We start from the raw sequence: 16,317 nt of genomic DNA, 5'->3' as shown, positions 1-16,317 counted from the left end.
ATCTAAACAAAAAAAAATAAAAATAATCAGTAAATGATTATACTTTAGTTAACATTACAATGTTTTTATTAAAGGTAGAGGTTACATAAATGAGAAGACTCGATGTCAATCGATTCATTTTGATTTTATTTCTTTCCCGACATACAATGCACAATACGTTCGATTTCGTTAGTTGTAATGTTTATTTATCGCAGATGATTAGCGTTGTCGTAAGTACTATGGTTGTCATTGTTATATTTTCTGTTTTAATTATATAGTACATACGTACTCGTGGAATTCGTGCACTTTCAGACGGGGTCGCACCTTCGGGCGATCATCTCACTGCATACTGTAATGGTAGTTTTTCGAGTCTATACGAATTACCCGAAATACGATTCACAAACGGCCTCGTTATCGTAAACAAATAAATAATTTATCTCCTCGGAATATTTTCAACTTGAATCGTCACATTAGACATAGGAGGTCAGCCTTACGATCTTACGATTAGTAACACTTAAGATTCAATACGGAAGATTGCAATATGTCGAGGAAGCCACTTTTTCGTCTTCTTGCAATTTCAACGGTATTAATGACCATTCTGCGGCATAAAACGAAGGAGAAGCCTGTTATTAAAGAAAACACGATCTGACGGAACGATCGAATGAACTCCGCCTGTTTTTGCCTGTCGCACCTACTGATCCTTCCGATCGAAATCAACGTTCCTTTTTCTAACACACATTCCTATTAAGAAGAAAAAGGTCACTTTGGTTACCACTTACACTCTGCTCGAGGGAACCAACTACAAATCATTTATACACAAATACCTATTGATTATAATATACATATACATATACATATTTGTATTAATGCCACGATTTATCGCGTATAAAACAACATAATAACGAGGAAGACGATTGATAATAATAGGTTTGAAATTTTTATAGCGAGGGTAGACAAGGAAAGTAAAATTATTTAGTGAAGTGCATAAAACTGGTTTGCGTAATATCATATACACATATCTATATTAAATGCTATACCCTTTCAAATTTTATTACCGAAGTTAATTCTCAAATGGATCGTATACGTTCGTTGGACCTATTATTCTTCTTTTCTTTTGGAATACATATATGTATAGAACAGCTGTACAAGCGGGAAGATCTAAAGATCTTTGGGCGGCTTAAAACGTTATGATTGGCACAAAATACGAGGTGCTTCGCAAAGTGTACCGTGAGACATCTACGAGTCTCACTTTCCTCTGAACTCTGAATGATTTATTTGTATTTCTCACTCGCAATGGGACGCACTAAGATTATGAGACAAACGTTCATTAAATTATGGCACGACCTGCGCGCTTTTTATCTTAAGACGTCCCAGAAACGTGAAATCACTGTTATTACTGCTGTAATGCTTTAAGTCTTTCTTCTCGAGTACCCGCAAATATATATTAGCTTTTACGCCTTGTATATTACCTAGCTGATCCATTAACTCGTTAAAGGTTATGATTAATTAAACATGCGTAACAAATTATAAGCGTCTGATAGATCAGTTAGGGATACGTAATTGTATTCAAATAAACGTTTTCTTTAAAACACATCCAGTAATATACCTACTTAGAAGTATACGAATGTATTATCCTGAACCTGAAAAGAAGACGAAAAGTGGCTCGTGCCTCGTGTTTTTACCTCGACAGAAGTCGATTATCCTCTGCTCGTACACAATCACGTCGTAGTGTGCACGCAAGTCTCGTTATGCACATATAGGATTAGAATTGTGGTATACGGTCAGAGATTCGCTGGCAAATACGCGCCTGTACATAATTACGTGCAAAATCCGCGCGCAATGCAGAAGAGAGTTGCCTCTTTCGTGATTAGCCCTTTGGAGGTTATGTTATACATGTGAAGCATATATGCCATTGATCTTGGATTTTTGGCGTGGCTAGATAAATTTACATTTCTCCTCCAAAGAGTTAAGCCTGTTCGCTCGCTTCGAAAAAACATAATTGATGCAATCGTGTTTGTAATAAAATTGCGTGTATAATTAATACACGTTTCTTGATTAGCACCGAACTTAACTACTAGTCAGTTTACGTACGTGTTGTGTCCACGCACGGTCTACTCTAAAGTGTAATCGTGTGTTTAAAACTTCGAGTGAAATGCAATTCATTCTTCTGCCGTTGCGCCGTATGACACGCAACAAGTAAATAGAGATTAAAATACTTTCGAGACATTCGAAAAAATGGACAGACTTTCTTGGAATATTCAGCAAGATTAATATATATAATGCTCTTGCGTAAATTATCGCCAGTGCGCATTATATTATATTTATTCGTACTTCGCGTACGTGTAGATATATTTTCATCTATCTATCATTCTATCTACCGTTCTTCTAGCGACACTAGTCCGTGCCCAACTAACCTGTCCGAGTGTGTCAGGTGCGTGTATATCGCATCGCGTAATTTTGTACACGATGAAAAACGAATTACATGCAGGAATAATGTATCCGTAAAATATTTCTATTTACAATCAATAATTTTATAGTTCTCCAAATATGAATATCAAGTGTTAATTTATAACTAGATTTTATAATCAAACTTTAAGCCAATGTTAGGCTTAAGATTTATGCTCTTGTTCGCATAATTTTATAGTTTAGGCAATATATTTAAGATGGATAAGAAATAAAATCTTTATGTAAATATACTTGTTATATACTTTGGATCAAATTTTAAGTAGATAATTGTTGTAAATTAAGATAAAGAGAAAGATTTTTTGTGTGACCCAAGGTGGCCTGGCAACTATTGTCACCTAATACTTGTATAATTTTAGAAGCTAAAGAAAAGTTTGATTAACAAATATTTCCTATAACGATACACATCTTTCTTTATTTGTATTAAACAATGTATTTTGCATGTGTTTACGAAATAAATGTTGAAAAATCTCTTGGCGAATATAGAGACGTTTGAATATGGTCATTGAAGGCCGTTTTAAATCTTTTTAGTGTAGCTATAATGAACTTGTTAGTATTTGCATTCATCTAAAGAGCCTTTACCGTATTAAGTAACACATCATTTTATCCAAAGAACTAACAGTGACCTTCGTATCTTGATACTGTCGCTATAAAGACATTTTTATCGCTATATACGATGTTCTTCACTATCGTTTCAGCAATAAAGTTTTATGGTGGCAACAGTAACTAGGCCACTCTTTGAATCGTGCCTTCAACAGATTAATTTAAAGTTCTCAAATTTCTTAAAACTAATAAAAATCTTTCATGATTAATATTTATTTATATTCGAAAGTCTCTTAGATTTGAAATTTATGGCAATTTTCTGAAAAATAATTTAAAAGCTACTTGTGGCACTTGTAAAAGGATTTAGTACTTTCCAAGGAAAGATGATTTATAGTTATGTGATTGAGTGATTTAATCACAGAAACTTACGCCGAAATAATGAGAAATTATAGGCAATAAAATTTCGTATTGAGCACGCTATAAAACATAGTTTTGAAGATCAATTTGTCTTGGAAATATACACTCAATTTTATTCCCGGATGGTCGTGAACGTCATTCACGGTAATCTATACGTATCAATACCCGTATACCGATATAATTTCTATGAATTTCACGCGTGACGTTCACGCACGCAGCCATTGTGTGTCCGTTTCACGGAAAAAGATACTCACTTGGTTACGCGGATCACGATATAACACGCGATACCTGCACACGTCGAATGTAACAAAATGAGTAACGAATGAAACCGAAGGAATTTAGTAGTACAGTTGCACTTTTGAGCAAACGATCGCTCTCATCGCGTATCGTAGTGAACATTTCGCATATTTTTTCTATACGCAACGAGATATATCGTACGCCTGGGAAGATATATATTTGGCACTGGATTCCCGTCGACAGAGCTTCTCAGGCTCAAATCGCGATTCATCTCGCGTTAATTAATTACGATCGCGCTGACCTTATATTAGTAATGTCGATCTTTTCTTCAAAGAATAAATATCTTTATCGTTTAAAACTGTCAGTATAAAAGGTAAAGGATTATTCAATTTCTGTCCCATTTAATTTCAGTGTCTCCTTATTCGTTTTCCAATTGTTTGTCTCGCCTCAGAAAATTAAACTGTTCTGAGACACATCTTAACGATAAGTATAAAACTATTCAAGAATTTGAACAAAAATAAAAAATTCCAACAACCGGCATTACTAAGACAGGATCGAACAAAGCGATAAACACTGTCGCAACAATGAGCGACGCAAAATACCGTTTTTCTTTGCTACATACCGGATATACTTTCGCGTTTTTGTTCGCGTATCGCTGCGATTAAGATCCGCGGAACCCATCGAGATCAAAGGAACGATATGGAGCAACGATCGAGAATTTTAACGAGGAGAACAGCGTATACGCTCCGTTCATTCCGCTTATCGGACTCAGCAGCCATGGACGCGACTTCCAGGCCCCGTGTTTCAATAATTTCGAATCGCGCGTACGAACCGGCAAATACGTTTTGTTATTGTGTATGAACGCGCGGTCGTCTAGGATATGAAAAAAATATACGCGACCGCGCGTGTATTATGACTAGATAGCTTTGTAGTCCTCGTTTCGGCGATCGAAGATCATCATCATCGATCCTGTCATTCCTGCCAACGCTCGTCTCTCCATCACCGTTGAAACGCGTATCCGCCGTTACGCTGCATGTATGCATGCAACAGAACATAGATCGATCGTACGACGATTTCGTGAGACAACAACCTGACTTGAATGTCGTCAAGCCAGAATATCGATAAATACGGACGATGACTGACAAGTAACATCCTCGTTTCGGCGTTTCTGAACGAAAAGCGATAGAAACTTGTACGCATCTTGTGTATTATGTTACACTGAATTGCATACGACTATGAAGTTTGAATTATCGAATTTAAGAAATCAATTCTTAAGTGCGTAGATACACTTAATAAATAATAATAAAAGCACATAAAGTATAAAACTAAAAATACAGAATATTTTCTGCATCTAATAAAATTAAACTATGGATTTAAAAACGCGTGATTCTATTTTACTCAAAGTAAAATTTTATCTAAAATACTCGTTTTAAAGTATGAAAAATATTTTTACTCTGAGGGAGAAGTTTATCTTAGCTATGTATAAATTTCACAGATGAGGAGATTACTTCTATCAGTGACCTCTCGTACAAATCGACAGATCACATCCTATCGTCGCAGTGAAAATCGATTTACGGTATTCTTTTTACATAACGATTGAGCATAGAACGCCGACGTAAAACCTGTACAAACTAATCCTAATTTGATCTTAGTAGCGTCCCTAAACACGAGTGTCTTAATCGCTTAATTAAAGTACAGAGTTGGCTCATGACCGGCTAAAACACGCGGAGAGATCGAACGTGGGTAGGGAACGATCTGCGCTCGATGCTCTTCGAGCCGTATCACGAAGAAGACATCGTACGACGATGATATGGCACAATATTTCCCTTTATCCGTCTCTTTATCCATTCCTTAGCTGTTCATCACGGTGGATCGCCTGGAGTAGCCTCGTCTTGTTACCGTTTCACCCTGAGCTTCGCACTCCTTCTTCACCCGATCGATTATGTCTGCCACCAGCTTCTCTTCCTTTTCCCTCTGTTGCTCCCAATCTGGTCCTTTTCCGACCTGTTGGGGCACGTTTCACAAGTTTTGCCCTTACTCTTTCGACCGTAATCCGATTGATCGAACGAAGAACTCGCGAGCGAGACAAGCAGACAGGCAAACACGCGCAAACCGGAGTGTCATATCGAAAGCTTTCCTTCCATCGTTTTCGCATGCTTGGTGCTTTTGATCGGCTACTGACAGATATCTAACTCTACTTACTATACATACAGGGCTTTCTCAGATGTGGTCCTCGCCAATTTCAAACAAATTTTGTGGGGTGACAGTATTTAAAATACTTTCTCATCCTCCTATTCTCCAAATTGTCTGGACCATCATCCTCAACATAATTTGGCCATTGTAAAATTATTTGGATAGAAGAAGTATAAATTGTATCTCACTAAATTTCACTGGAATTGACGAAAACTGATATCTGAAGCAGCCTTAATAAATACAGAGGCAAATTGCAGATTTTTTTTTTTTTTTTTGTTATGCAAGTCCATTGCGATGAAGAAAAGTCATATTAAGGATGCAACTTTGTTAACGTGCATTATTTTGGATCATTGCGTGATTGATAGTAGATTCATGTTTTGTGAGTGTACCATATTGAAAGCTGGTATGATGTTCCGTACCAATATTAAATCGTTATTAAATCATTTCTTTATATAAAACGCGTTTTCTAATAATTAGATGCGACAAGCAGGGTACGAGGAGTATGGCTAGATGGCGAAGCGGTTATGCCGATGCACAGGGTGTTCAAAGACTTACTTCCGAGGTCTTCCGCGCTTTCTTGTTGGCTGGCTCTTCTCTGTTCTCGTCGTTCTCGTTGTCAGAGTGGCGGGAGCTGAGGTGACCAATGTAACCCTTACGGGACTTGAAGTAAGCGTTACAGCTGTGGCACTTGAACAGCGGGGCCGGTTGGGTGACCTGGGTGGAGACGTGGAGTTTGTACTTGTGCCTGTACCAACGGGTTCGAGACGGTAGCACCTCGCCGCACCACTTGCAGACTACGGAACCGTCGTTTTGAATGAAGTATTCCAGCAGCTTGTAAAACAACGTTTATTTGGTTTTTTCTCTCCCTCTCTCACCCTTTCCTCTTTAATCATCCTCGCTCGCCCCATCGTATCACGTCGCGCTCGATCGTATCCACCCTATCTTTCTTTTCCTCCCTTCTCTAGGTTTATTCCCTTCGGTATAGAATTCGAAACCCTTTGACCTGGTGTTGGTGATGATTCGAGACAAAAATCTATCGCTATCGGATTGGAACTTAGCTGCGAGTTACCATGATACCATGAATTTGTTGGATTTCAGGCAAAAACAAATATTCGAGATATTCTCGTATTTTTGTTCTGCGATTTCTTTATGCAGTCATCGAGTTCTCTGTTTCTGTGGCGCGGTGTTGCTGGACGGACGATACACCGACAGAAAAGGTGTCACCCGAGATAAACGAGATTAGAAATAAAATCCACTTCTCCGCACGCAATTATATATAGAGAAAGTGCGGTTCAACGAATTCCTTGCGAAAAGTAAACGGCGCGCTAATGAAAAAGATACGAGGACAAACCAGATAAGACATGCCCGGATAACGTTACAGAATGCTTTCCATTCGGTTGTCTGCGAAAATGCATGCACATTGCCAACTAGTTAGGATAACAGATAATTAGAAATAACCTTTCAGTCGTAAAGCAGAACCGTAAAATTCTTTCCACATTTACCTGACAATTCCAAAAACTGGATACAAAGTATCACGATCACTAATTAAAATGATTATTACGTCTTTTCTTCTACACCAATGAACAGTCCCTATATCTCCTCTCTTATAATAAGATTTTAATCTATACTTTAGTGCAATCAAACAAGTATGTAACGATATATATCTACTTGTAAGTACATACTTCTAACTCTCTAACGAACTTCCCAAAAATGCTCTTAGTCTAAAGAATGGTCGAACCAGCCGAATGGAAAACACCTTATAAAATGCGCGGCGACAAGAGCTTTCCAAGTGGCTTCCTGGTGCTCTGCCCATTTCTGTTGGTGCCGTCTCCGCGAGGACATGGTGATAAGCCGCGCCTCCTTCTCATAATCGTCCTCTGAACGAAGCCAGGTGGCACAGCTGGTGCACTGCCTGCCGAAGCAGTATCAAAAGCAGCAGACCAACCAACCTGTTTCCTGACCTCCGGCTCGGTCTCCCCGGATTCTGACTTAGGTAGCAACAGATCTCCCCGATCCTCCTCCCGGTCGGTGAGGAAGTGCATTCCGCTAACCACTCGCTCCGACTTGATGTACGTGCTGCCTGTATTTCCTTCGCTGAACGAATCCTCGCCGCTCCTCGTCGCCGTCGTCGAAGGTGCTGAAAGAGGAGGCGGCGGCGACGACGAGGACGACGACGTGCAGATCTCGAACGTGATGTCGCTCGGTAGACTCGGCAGCTGATCTGGTCAGACATGGAAAGAGAACAGGTACAGGAGCGTTAGTATCATTCAGCTGGAAGATTAGTCATCGGTTGTGTTCCTTGAATTTGTGAGGCGAGGAACGAGGACAATTAAACGAGGTTTCAATGTTTTATTATCGAGTGTAAGCAATGTCTTAAATTGAAATTTGGGAATAGTTTTTGGAATATTACAGTCTGTAGCTTTAGAATAGGTCTGAAAGTCTTGGAATTTATTATCAGTTCGAGCAGCGTGTAATCTGAGCTTTTAGGAAATTTAGTGATTTAGATTCTTAGGAGTATTACAAACCACGTTAGTATCCTAAAGCAGGACTTGGAAAAGGAGGAAAAGCTGTTGATTTCCTGAAATGTTCGATAAAGTCATTTAGCTCTTATGTTTCTTTCGATAAAGATTCAAGAATCCTCTGAATTATGGTGAAAAGTCTTACCCAATTAAAAACTTGATTAAGAATGGATTTAAAGATAATTTAAGAATTAATTTAAGAAACGTATCCGTTTGGTCGATTTTAAGTTCAATGAATTTCCGCATGGCGGATTTCGCGAAAGCAAAGGACGAATAGTTCCAAAAGAGAAGAACGACTAAACGGAGAGATGTATGTTCCTCTGTCTTGCTTTAATGAAGGTTGCGCTAATCGATACAAGAAATAAACGGTCGGGTATTGCAGTTGTATATCACAAAGAGTTACAAAGAAACTACAATTAGATAAAAACAAATAAAAATAATAATAGGTATTAAATTGTTATAGTCCTTATCGCCACCCGGCATCGATTATAATAGGTACATATGTACGTACACTTAAATGTACAGTCAACGACCGACGATAATGTGCGAACGTATAGCTTCATTTTCTTTATTATTACTGTTATATGATATAACTTTTTTTTGTTTGTTTGTATAAGCGCGCTTCCACCCTCAAACGGGGCGAACGTACAATATAATATAATATAATATATAATAATATAATATAATATAGTATTTATATATAATATATAATAGATTTTTTTCTGTATTCGCAACGTCTATATCTTTTAATAATTCTCACAATTCCTTCTCTTCTATTGCAAAAATCTACCATTACTTATTAGTACATTTTCGTAGTTTTAACATCCTGCATGAATGCGTTTTGTTACTTTTAGTGTCACTAATAGAATTATGTACTGCTTCTTCCTTCTATCGAAACAGAGTGTCGTGTGATGCTTCCAGGATCGAGTGCAAATAAAAGTGTCAGTACTGGTACCTATATATTTCGTATATGTCTGTATATCTTTATAACATTACGGTGAATTTCATAAAACTCACTTGCATTATCTCCATTTTTAAAGCGTCGAAGAACAGTAAGTAGGAATAATAATGCAGGTGGACATGCGTGTATATACCTTTTCCTTTTCTTTATTTAAGACGTCTGCCGGTGCTTTCTTTTTATCGATAGATATTTAAACGTGCGTGTAAACCGCGAATTTTATTCGCAGCAAACGAAAGATTCGTAATGGGTCGAGGTTCTGGTAATAGACGAGGAGACACAAACGACACTGATGCGTTGCGACTTTTTCATCGGTTTACGCGAAGAAAAAACGTACTCGTCGCTAACACACGAATAAAACGTGCAGATTTAATTATGGTAAATATAAATAAGTCTATTCGCCAGAACGTCGTGACAATATACATAAATATATATCATCTATATCTTGCATTCTACTTCAACGAATAAAATTGGAAACGTAATAGAAGGCATCGCATTAATGTCACAAGCTACAATAGCATTTAACGCTCGAATAAAATATCTCTGCATCATGAAAGATTGAAGTAACCGCATTTGCATTTTGTTCGGTTATTTCGTATCCTCATTCCGTATGTGTTAATCGTGTGGCTTCCTTTAAAGCCTAACGCACCTTATCTCGTAACCTAATTACCCGATGTTATAGTTAAAACTAAAAATAAAATAATAAACGTTATTTGACGATGACAATAATATATATACATATATATTATATATATGCTATATATATAATGTATAAATATATATAATAGTGTAATAATAATATAATATAATATAATAGAACTATTACAATAATGGTATAAAACTAAAACGTAAGAAGTAAGGTAGTCACAATGCATGGAAAGTGAAGAAAAAAAAAGTATAACACGACCGTTTTCGATTGCTTTTGCACACATCATAGAATTAAGAAATTCGTTTTGTCATTTCCTTTTTCTTTCCTAAGACGCATTGGTATCGCAATGACGTTAGAGCCTTCAACTGTATACGTATGGCGCAAACCTTATCTTTCAAAATAGTAACAATTTTCTTCGTTAATACAAGCAATCAATCGAAATTGCATACGATGCCCATTTTTTATAAACGTACGTATCGATCCCACATATTACACATCAATCACTAACTCAAATTGCGAATCCATACACAATTTCTCCGAAACTGTTAATATATCTTTCAGTGATTAACAAGCGATACGGAATTCAAAACGTGCTCTGTATTCTGGTAGTATTTTAGATGTGTGCTTTTTCGTATATGCATAATATCAAAATGAACGTTACGCTTCCTACATAACAACTACAAATTGGACGCAAGAAACAGAATTGTGCGCGAATATAAATTTCGTGCTTCAACTAACGGAAACTAAACAGTTATCATTGTTTTTCCTTTACATTTACGCAATTTCGTTATACATATATAAATATATATATGTACATATATATATAATATATATGTGTTATATTAAACATATGATCATCAATCATATATAATACATATATTATACACACACATATATATATATAAGATATATATGTATATATATATTGATATATTTTTTTTTTGCTTTTTTTTTTCCTTTTAAATACCGACTACGAGTACGAGCTGGATCTACGAGAGAGAAGCTCGACGAGTTCTCTCGTGTTACGGCAACGAAATCACACGCGGGTTCACATTTCCTCTCACGTAATATATTTCTCTTTATATATATTCTTTTAAATAGTTCTCTGTAATAATTAAGATTTGATGATTATCATCATTATCGTCGTCATTACCATCATCATCATCATCATTATCATCATCATCAAAATCAAAATCATCATCATCATCATAATTATCATCATCGTCATCATCCTCATCATCCTCATCATCATTATCATCATCATCATCATTCTGAGACATACACATCACACGTCTAACATCCATGCTCATTTTCTCTCATGCGTATAACACCGATGCGGAAGACCAAAATACTGCTTTCCGTTCAGTATTCGTTCGAAAGTTCTCGCAACGAATTATAGCATTATAGAAAAGGAAAATACTAGGAAGAGTGGACGAAAGAGGAAATATTAATTCGCTGTTCTTTTTAGTAGACGTATCGTAAAGCGAAAATAATAGATACTATTTATAATAAATTTTGTAGAATAAGGGATTTATAACGTCAGATCTATGGGTAAAATTGTTATGCGATTAAACAAATACATTCTTGTAAGCATTTAATTTAATGATATGTTTTGATTTTATTGCTGAATAATATTATTTTTTATCAGGTTGAAAAATAACGAAACGATGGAGGATAGTAGAAATCACAACGAATGGCGAATTATTTTCCTCTCGTTCTTTCTTTCCTGGTTTATGTTTTAGAATTGATACGGAGGGATAGTAATGCGTTGTTCCTACTAACAAATTATAACACTTCGTTTGCATTAGTTCTGCTCGACTGCGTGAACGATGTTTGAACATTTCCCCAAAAAGTTATTGGTATGTATGTATGTATATATATATATATAAGTACGTGCGCACACGCACGTACATATGCGCGAATAAATTTATATTTCGTTCAACTATTTCTACTCTGCGGTGTCCCAACACCGAAAAAAAAGAAAACGTGTTAACAATGTATCAAATAATAGATTTCTTTCAGATTTTTTAACGAACGAATGAACGAAAAAAGTATAATATAATATAATATTGTAATATAATATAATATAATAATATAATAATAATAATAATAATAAATCAAGGAGAAAAAACAAACGGTCCAGACCCAAAACTAACTGAGGGTCATTAAATATACTATGCCTGTATATATAACTTTCTTTATAACTTGTCTGTGCTTGCCTGTGCATTATTAACTTATATACCTAGCAATAATAACCAATTCTATCGGTGCTTGTCCATATCTAAAAGTTAATAATTCTTATCAAACAATAATATTAATAGAAATAATAGTAACGGTGAAAATAAAAATAATATTATTTTTGCTGCATTAATAGTAGTGCGAGTAATAGTAAATCAGTAATAATAATAGTAAGAATAATAATTAATTATTGGTAATAACTATAATACACTTTCCCAGAAAACCTGTACATATACCGGTCTGTTATGCAGTATAATTCATGTTTCTTCCTCCCTTTTCTCTATTTTAGGCACTATCTAATGAACTCTACGAGACTTCTGTGCCTCGTAGGGAACCGTTAATAAACTCTCTGATAAATATACATTTTCATCTTTTTTCTGCCTTTCTTTCTTTTAATATTTTACTAATATGCTTTATTACGCACCATTGGAATCAAATCTGTTGGAAGGCATAGGAAACATTAAAAAGAGAAAAATAGCAATAATAGTTATAATAATATTAATACGAATCCTGGCTATGAAACTCTGCACTTTTGATAACAATCCATCTGCTCATCTTTCTTTTCTTTACTTTAGAATATAACACATCTGACAAAAATTTGGAAGCACGTTATTATCGCTCCAATAAGCTTCTATGCAAATTGATAAGCATAGATGGATGTTTGTTGAAAGTTTGAAAATACAGGTGACATTCCCCAATACAAACAAACAAAGGGGAAAAATATCCAAATTTCATTCTTTTGGCGGAAAACAACTAGTTTGATCGTGATTGCATACAGTTTTATGCAGATGTATAGGGAACTATGAAAGGTGCAAAATTGGAAAATACCTGGAAAGAAGAGAGAACATATTCACAACCAACGTTTCACACGTGAACTGCTGAATTCGAAAGAGCGGGTAAAACAAAGAAACAAAAAGAAGTGAAAAAAAGAAATAATAACATCGCGCGTGCGTTAAAGCATTGGAAGTTTTTTTAAAGCTATCACGGTATAATCTAAAACGGGAATATACCCATACGATACTTTGTCAGTCACATTAATCGTATTGCTTATGTTGTTCCGTTATATTTTGCTTCAAAAAGAAGAAAAGGAAGATATACTCTAGACATAAATTTTATATGTCAAAAATGATGCATTCGTATCAAAGAAAAAGAAAAGGAAAAAGAAAAAGGGAATACGCGGTTGATAAAGGCACGAGAAAGCTGGCTAGTTTTGCAAGAATATATATCTCCCTCTTTTTGTTCACCAATATCGTTAAATTTCGTTTCTCAAAATATAAAGAGAAAATTGGAATTTTATATGCAGACTACGCCCGCGTAAAATACTGCGACGATATTTAGTAAAAAAGAACTTTTCGGTAACGCGGACTCGACACGATAAACATTACTTTCAACATTGTGAAACAATGGTTCCCATATATGGTACATACGCAAACGTAACCGCCTACAATATTAGTTACACGATAAAAACCTATAAACAAGTATAGCCTTTTCAATCGCTATCATTAAAAGTTCCTCTTTTTACCACTGGCCAAATCGCTTTCTCCGCGAATTTCTTTGAAATTTCACGCGGCTTACATTTCCATGTGTAAAACCATGGCGATCAGGATTGTCGTGCAAGTGAAGGAGACACAGCCGGGCATCGATCGTCCACAAGCATTGCGCGCTATTGCACAGTTCAAGGATTATATAATACTAATGTACACAGCAGCACTACTCGAGCACTTACGTTCGAGTATAGACATCTCTTTCTCTTTGTCCTTTAATTCAAAAAAAAGGAAGAAAAAAAAAGAAAAAGAAAAAAGAAAAAAATCCCCGCGATCACTCGACGTCGTCCCGCTCAGCAGTGTTTGTATGCGATCTGTCACGTTAGTCTCCTCCACTGGCCGATATCAACCGTCGGTCGCCCTTCTTCCCGAAAAGACAATACTCGTCGGGCTTCCATTAAAAACGACTATCAAAAATTGATCGCACGCGTAGGAAATCCGATCTCGCTTTAATACAACGTGAGGAGTCGATCATCGCGGGGGTGAGATAGGCTATGCGATTGGTCCGCGGCACACAGGTTATGATATATTTTGTTTTCTCAGACCGAAGACAACTTGATCCATTTTTCTATCGGTGTCTCTCTGTACGACCACGTATTTTCACTATCGGGTGACTAGACTAGGGCGGTGCTGAGAATACGACAGAGTAAACGAAAGGAAGATTTCGCTTTCTCAAACACGCCCCCGCCTGAATATGGAGAGCATCCTCGAGGTGGCCACGTGCTTCAACGTCGTCCTCGAGAGCGTGCTCCTCGAGTTCCTTTGGACGTCACTAGTCGCGACGGTCGTTTCTTCTCTGGTGTTTTCTTCCGCTGGTTCAGTGGTCGTTCTTCGTGCTGGACCGATCGCCATCCCACCTCGCCCTCGCACTGCCCGCTAAGGCGAGAGAAAAAAACCAAACGGCATCACGCAGTCCTTCGGCATGAAGCAGTCGTGCACGGTTTTCATATGATTCTTCATTTTGTCAGGCCTGGAGAATTCTTTTGAACATACCGGACACGGGAATACCTTCCTCTGATGGCCTTCGTGGTAAAGAAAAGCGTGTCGTTGGAAGCTGTATTTATTCTTGAACGTCTTCTGAATGTCGAGCTTCGCACACTCAGTGCATTGATAGACACCCTCGGATATCGAGGCGTAACGAAAGAGATTCAAACCGCGAACGGACATCTCGGTCAGCTGTTCAGCAGGATCCTGCGAGTGCGATGTGGCGCGACGCCTCATGCGTCTCTTCGGCACCTGTCGACCAGGCGGAGCCGACATGGTTCCGATCTGGTGACCGCTGCTCGTCGAGGAATTGGTGGTCGGTGCAGGGCTACTACTACTGCTACTTCCGCCGCTGTTCTGCGCGTTGTTCCTACCGGTTGCCGGTGACATTGACGAACTTCTTGTCGACGTGGTGGTCATCGTTGTGCCGGAACTGGACGCTGTGTTGGACGTCGAGCTAGTAGTTGTGGTCAACGAAGTGGTGGCGTTCGATCTCGCGTTCGATGTGTCCGTGTTCGATTGATTCGCCGAAGATCCTGATCCAGAATTTCGACCTTTCTCTTTCCACGTCTCGCCATCCGACTTCGTGTTCCCCGATGAAAACTCTGTGAAAAGATTCGAGTTAGTAAAGAGACTGATTCTTATCGATAATAAGTAACGATCATGGTTACAACAATTACGACAATGAGCATTATCAAGGAGACTTTCTAAAACATGATTTGCTCTCTGGCTACGGTAAAGGCTGTGTAAATTGCATGCAACTGCGATCTAATTCGTACTGAAAATAAATATTTAATGATACCGATGTATGATTGTATACTCTGATGCGTGCAGAACAGAGATACGAGAGGCTACTGCGAGTTGTAAAGGGAATTTATAGCTCGATGTGAAATCAACATGGCATATAAATGATTCTGTATAAAGTACAAATAAAATCTAAATAACACCTGAAAATAAAATTATAATATAAAAGAACGAACAATAATCTACTTAATAAAGTACCAATAAATAATACGAGGGAATCGGGTATTTTGGATATCAATGAAAATAAAAATCTCGCATTGATCAAACAAAACCAAAACAAAGTATAGTCGTACCATTTTCTTTTCTTTTTTTTTTTTAACAAGTTGTCAGGCAAAAATCGGGCCTTCATTGCGTACTTTGTGTACTCGTAATATACAGAATGACGGATCGATTCCACGCTGAAAATTCTTGACGATCGTGTATCAACTTAAAAAAGGGGAAAGGTAAGCAAAGGGAACATAATGGCAATGATAACTAAGAAAGAATTCACCCGATGCTTTTCTCCCTTTTTAAGCATCAGTAATTTTGGCACATCCCAATGCAAGATGCACTGGAAAGTTTCCAAATTGAAAACGTCGGGTGATTTCGTGGAGAAGATAGATACACGTCGTAGAGTCGTGAATCTGTCGTGCAAAATGGTCTCTACGTCGTACTTTGTATCGAGAATTCGATCGATGCGAGAAACGACACCAGTCCCGGCATTGCGACTATATTATGTGACAGACTTTGTCCTTTACTAGTGACTCGCTTAAACATCTTGCAATGTTTTATTAGAAGCAAGCTAATAAG

General features: G+C 37.3%; 1 protein-coding gene across 8 annotated transcripts in view; it reads right to left on the bottom strand.

Moving 5' to 3' along the window:
* Positions 1-105: 105 nt before the first annotated feature.
* Positions 106-16,317, bottom strand: part of ttk (zinc finger and BTB domain-containing protein ttk) — a 45,171-nt gene continuing 28,959 nt past the window's right edge. For 5 of the 8 annotated variants that reach the window (XM_069113235.1, XM_069113238.1, XM_069113234.1 and 2 more), the window contains exon 5: positions 11,831-15,329. In XM_069113235.1, the coding sequence (XP_068969336.1) occupies positions 14,617-15,329 (713 nt within the window). In that variant the 3' untranslated portion in view covers positions 11,831-14,616. Of the gene's footprint in view, positions 5,644-6,387; positions 6,664-7,781; positions 8,054-11,830; positions 15,330-16,317 lie in introns of those variants that run through there. The other 3 variants (XM_069113240.1, XM_069113242.1, XM_069113241.1) reach the window with 3 other exon arrangements.

This window comes from Bombus flavifrons, chromosome 5 (assembly GCF_040668555.2).
Source record: "Bombus flavifrons isolate JBK064 chromosome 5, iyBomFlav1_principal, whole genome shotgun sequence".
NCBI lineage: Eukaryota > Metazoa > Arthropoda > Insecta > Hymenoptera > Apidae > Bombus > Bombus flavifrons.
This window is presented reverse-complemented; position numbering and strand designations above follow the sequence as displayed.